Raw genomic sequence first — 6,000 nt, forward strand, 5'->3', positions numbered from 1 at the left:
ACAATGCATCATCCAGCTTCTTTGCCCAATCAGTTCTTGTTGCATTCACTATTTTTGATAGGACACTTTTGATTTCCCTATTGGACACTTCCACCGCCCGTTTTTTTGTGGGAGGTATGGTGAGGCTACCTTGTGGCGAACTCCATACTTCTCAAACGGGCGTGCAAACGCTCTATTGCAAAAATGAGAGCCACCATCATTGATTATGGCTCGGGGGGTGCCAAAACGTGTGAAGATGTTTTTCTTGAGGAAATTGGTCACCCCTTTCGCATCACTGGTTGGGTGAGCAATTGCTTAGACCCACTTGGAGACATAGTCAACGGCAACCAGTATATACTTGTTACCGTATGAGCTGACGAAAGGTCCCATGAAGTCGATCCCCCACATGTCAAACACTTCCACCTCTTGGATTGTGGTCATTGGCATCTCATGACGACGGGATATGTTGCCCGTCCTTTGACATTCATCACAGCCTTTGACCCAAGCATGGGCATCCTTGAACAATGTAGGCCAATACAAGCCTGATTCCAGCAACTTTGTTGCTGTCCGTATTCCTCCAAAGTGTCCACCATATGGCGAAGCATGGCAAGCCTGCAAAACAGAGGGTTGATATTGCTCGGGGATACATCGCCGGATCATGTTATCAATACATATTTTGAACAATAAAGGTTCATCCCAATAATACGCCCGACAATCATGGGAAACTTTTTTTCAATTGAATTGAGGAGAGATCATGAGGTACAATACCACATGCTAAGTAATTAGCAATATCAACATACCATGGTGCCTCCTCCATTATCACAGCAAGTAATTGCTTATCCGGGAATGTTTCAATGATATCTTCAACCTCCATTCTCTTTTCTGCCCCTTCCAACCTCCAGAGGTGGTCTGCTACTTGGTTGTCTGTTCCTTTTTGCTCACGAATCTCCAGGTCAAATTCTTGTAGCAACAGAACCCAGCAAATCAAGTGGGGCTTTGACTCCTTCTTTGCTATCAAGTACCTAATGGCTGCATGGTCAGTATAAACAATAACTTTCTAGCCAATCAGGTATGGCCCGAATTTGTTGAAGGCAAACACTACAAGGAGTATTTCCTTTTCCGTGACCGTGTAGTTTAGCTATGCACCACTAAGCGTCCTGCTTGCATAGTAAATTGGGTGCATAATTTTCTCCTTGCGCTGCCCCAAAACTGCTCCTATAGCGTAATCACTGGCGTCTCACATCAGCTCGAATGGTTGCTCCCAGTTGGGTGCAACAATGATGGGTACAGTAACCAATCTCTTCAGCTCCTCAAATGAAAACCTGCAATCATCAGAAAACAAAAAGTGCTGGTCTTTTTCAAGCAGCTTACATAAGGGGTTAGCAATTTTTGAAAAATCCTTGATGAACCGCCTGTAGAATCCTGTGTGCCCAAGGAAACTTCTCATTGCTTTCACTGAAGTGGGTACTGGGAGCTTCTCAATCAAATCGACTTTTGCATGGTCCACTTCAATCCCCTTTTTGGACACTCTATGCCCAACACTATGCTTTCTTGTACCATAAAATGGCATTTCTCCCAGTTCAGCACTGAATTTGTCTCCACATATCGTTTGAGCACTCTTTTAAGGTTGTGAAGACAATCTTCGAATAAATCCCCCACCACGGAGAAATCATCCATAAAAACCTCCATAATGTCTTCGACCATGTCGGTGAAAATGGCTAACATACACCATTGGAATGTGGCCTGTGCATTGCAAAGTCCAAAGGGCATCATCCGAAAGGCAAAGATGCCATACGGACATGTGAAAGACATTTTCTCTCTATCTTCCGGGGCTATGAGATCTGATTATACCCCGAGTATCCGTCCAAGAAACAAAAATGGGATCCCCAGCTAACTTGTCCAACGTCTCGTCAATGAAGGGCAAGGGGAAATGGTCCTTTCGGGTGGCTGCGTTTAATTTCCTGTAATCCATGCAAATCCGCCACCCTGTGACTGTACGAGTTGAGATCAACTCGTTCTTCTCATTTTGTACAACTGTCATTCCACCCTTTTTTGATACACACTGGACTGGGCTTACCCAATTGCTGTTAGAGATGGGAAAGATTATGCCCGTGTCCAGCCACTTGATTACCTCCTTTTTCACTACCTCTTTCATATTCTGGTTCAGCCTTCGTTGATGTTCCCTGGAAGGTTTGTGCCCTTCTTCCAGCCGAATCTTATGCATGCAGAAGGTCGGGATGATACCCTTTATGTCTGCCATGGTCCAACTAATGGTAGTTCTGCATTCTTGCAACACCTGCAGTAATTGTTCTACCTGCACAACTAGCAAACCAGATGATATAATAACATGCAAAGTAGAATTGGGACCCAAGAAAGCATACCTGAGGTGGGCTGGAAGCGGTTTCAGCTCCAGCTGTGGTGGTTCCTCTATTGATGGTTGATACGCTCAAATTACACTTTAAGAAATAGTGTAAGGCGGTCGATGTCAAATATAATAACCCAACAAGGTTGGGGTCGAATCCCACAGGGAATAGGTGTGAAAAGGTTACTTGAATAGTGTGTTGCTCGACTAAAGTCATAATTCTATTCAGTTAACGGTAACAAGAGTGTGAATTAATAGTAACAAGAGTATGAATTGAGTTTGTTTTGAAGTAACAACTAGTTTGAATATTGAGAGTGTAATTAATTGGATTAAAGCAACCAAGGTTGTGTCCCCTTTAATGAAGTGTAATGCTATCGGTGTTAATATGATATATTTCTAATGGAAGGTCCTTTTGATATGCAAATGATGTCTAAATGACTACCCAATATTTCCCAATAGTTGGGTAATATTTCCTCTTTCTAATTTTTCCAAATGTGAAAGAGTTGTAATTACGAACAATCAATTTATGCCAAATAAAACCCACTTATTCCTAAGCGATTTTATTAAACAAGGTTTAAGGCCTTGAGTCTTTGATATTTACTTCTACCAAATTCTAACCCACTTTCCCAAGCAAGAAAGAATTTAATGGCACTTGTTAGTGTTTGCAACCACCAACAATAAATGAAGAATGAGAAGTAAATAAATATCAACCAACCATTATATATATATTCAATGTTAAACACCCATTAACATAACACCCATTTAGGGTCCACAACCTTAGTATTTAGAGTTAGCTACTCATACTAAAATACAAAAGCAAGAGAATAATAAATGCCATAAAGCTTACAAAGTGAAGATTCTTGACCCAAAAGATGCCAAAAGTGAAGAATATTTAAGTCTTGGAATGTAGCTCAAAGACCAGACAAGATGAGCCCACAAAAACCTAATAAATCTATTTATAGTGCACTGAAAATCGGGACAAAAAACGGACAAAATTTCCCTTTCAGGTCAAATATGCGACCGCATTTCTGTCTCAGAGAGAACATGTGGTTCGCATTTTGGACATCTTCATCGCAGATTGAAACCTAAGTTCTAGGCCTTCACCGCATTCTTGTTATGCGGTCCGCATTGTAGGAATGCGATCGCATATTCCATCGCTCTTTCTTCATTCAGCAGCCTTCATGGTTGGTTTGCGGTCTACTTTGCGGCTCGCAGACAGGTTCTGCGGTCGCAGAATGGACCGCATTCTTGACATTAAATTTTTCTCAGTAGTCCGTTGTGATCTGCGATCTCGGTGTCAATTATGTGGTCCGCATTGTCATTATGCGACCGCATTTCTTCCTTTGCGATGCTGTTTTGCTCTTTTCTTATCTTTTTTGTAACTTTTTGCTTCCATTTCCATACTCTTGGGTCCTTAAACCTCATGTACTGCAAAAACACTAAAATTACATAAATAAAGGAGATAATTGCATCTAAAATAAGCTAAAATCTAAGCAGTTAGTATTGAAATGTGCCGAAATTCTCCGGCACATCAATGGTTTTGCAGGTGGTGTAGATCTCTCTTCTAAATAAAGGGGCTCGAACTCAGGTTCCCTCTTCCTGAATCCTTGGCCTTCGAGTGCCATGACCCACTCTGCCAACCCTTCACCATCCATCTCCTCTAAATTTGTCAAGCAAGCTCCCAATGGATCTTTGGCATTCAGGGTCTCATCTTCTTCATACAGGATCACATCCACAGCTTCCACTAGTGAGAAATTTGCAAATTCACTGGGTCTCCTCATGGATTGTTGAACGTTGAATATTACTTATTCATCATTCAACCTCATTTTTTCCCCAGTTTCACAATCAATCAATGCTCTCCCAGTGGCTAAGAATGGCCTCCCCAAAATGATGGGTATCTCCTTATCTACCTGGCAGTCCAGAATAATTAAGTCTGCAGGGAATACAAACTTTCCCACTTGTACCAGTACATCATCAAGAATCCCTGTCGGTCTTTTAACCGTGTGGTCAGCCAGTTGCAACATCATCAAAGTCGGTCTAGCTCTACCAATGCCCAATTTTGTATATATTGCCAAATGCATCAAGTTTATGCTGGCTCCTAAGTCACACAATGCTTTTGCAAAAGCATAGCTACCAATAGTGCTCTGAATAGTGAAGCTACCTGGATCAGACATCTTTTGAGCCATAGGTCTTGTCACTACCGTGCTGCATGTCTGTGTCAGAGTTACTGTGGACAGGTCCTGAAAGTCAAATTTCCGTGACATCAGGTCCTTCATCATTTTTGTATAGCCTGGCATTTCCCTCAAAGCACCATCAGAGGGATGTTCAACTGAATCTGATGAAGCATCTCCATGAATTTCCTATATTGATCTTCTTTCTTTTGTTTTGCCAGTCTCTGAGAGAATGTTGCAGGCATCACTCTTTGTCCACTGCTTGCCGGCTGTTTTTTGTTGGAATTTTGTGGCACAAGAGGTACCACCTGTTCTGCAACTTGTTCACTTTCTTTAGCCTTACCCTTATCAACCTGAGCCTGTTCAACCACCACTTCAGTGAGTTCTGCTGATTCATCTATCTCTAATGGAACTGGAGTGGCTTGTGTAGTCTCTCTTCTAGATTGAGCAACTTCTTGCTCCCTGTCTAAATCTCTCCTATTCTGGAGACTTACTGCCATCAGCTGATTCGGGTTTTGCTCCTTGGGGTTAATGTTTGTGTCGGCTGGCAATGTTCCTTGGGGTCGGTTATCTAAGGCCATGGACAGCTGCCCCAGTTGAGTTTCAATACCCTTAATTGTTGAGTCATGCACTTCCAACTTTTCCTGCATCTTACCATTTGTTCCAATGAGTTGTTGCAGCATACCCCTGATTTCTACCATGCTGCTGTCCTGTTGCTGATGAGGTGGCTGATATGTCAACTGTTGCTGGTGCTGCTGTTGATAGCCCTGTTGTCTCTAATATGGCACCATTTGGCCTTGGGGCCGCATTTCTCCAGGTTGTGGCATGGTCGGTCTGACTGCTGGTTGGGTGCTGGTCCCTATTGTTGTTCTCCTTGCCTCTGACCCCCAAAATTGTTGACATAATTCATATCCTCTTTTAACCCTTGGTTGTTACCTTCTCCACTCCATAAGACTGATTAATGCAAGGTGTACACAGTCCTCCATTTGTTGTGTCAACGATATGCACTTGCTTTGTACCCATCTCATCAATCTTCTTTGTCAGTATACTCATCTGAGTCATGAGTGTGGCTATGTTCTCTGCATGTGAATTATTTGGATCAAGAGGAACTGAATGCACTATTGGTGTCAGGGTTATACCTCTCGTCATCCACCCCAAATTCTGGGACATCTTGTTAAGAAGGATTTTACACTCTGTGAATGTCTTGCTCAGGAATGTACCCCCGCTGAAGCATCTACATTGGCTTTTAAATTGTCTGCTAACCACATGTAGAATCTCAGGCCGAGCATCTGGTCTAGAATACCATGGTGGGGACACTTCACTAGCATCCCTTTGAATCTTTCCCAAGTTTCCTGCAAGGTCTCAATGGGCTGCTGCTTATAGTGCAATATCTCATCAATTTGTCTTGCAGTCTTGTTGGGCGGGTAAAACTTGTTCAGGAACTGCTTGACTAATTTCACCCAAGTGGCAATGGAATTTATTGGGAGC

At 42.6% G+C, this 6,000-nt stretch overlaps 1 protein-coding gene across 1 annotated transcript; it reads right to left on the reverse strand.

Moving 5' to 3' along the window:
- On the reverse strand, positions 1,217–1,549 carry LOC109229953 (uncharacterized mitochondrial protein AtMg00860-like). Its single transcript, XM_019395495.1, has one exon. The coding sequence runs from the start codon at positions 1,547–1,549 to the stop codon at positions 1,217–1,219; it is 333 nt and encodes a 110-aa protein (XP_019251040.1).

Source organism: Nicotiana attenuata, chromosome 7 (assembly GCF_001879085.1).
Source record: "Nicotiana attenuata strain UT chromosome 7, NIATTr2, whole genome shotgun sequence".
NCBI classification, from domain to species: Eukaryota; Viridiplantae; Streptophyta; class Magnoliopsida; order Solanales; family Solanaceae; genus Nicotiana; species Nicotiana attenuata.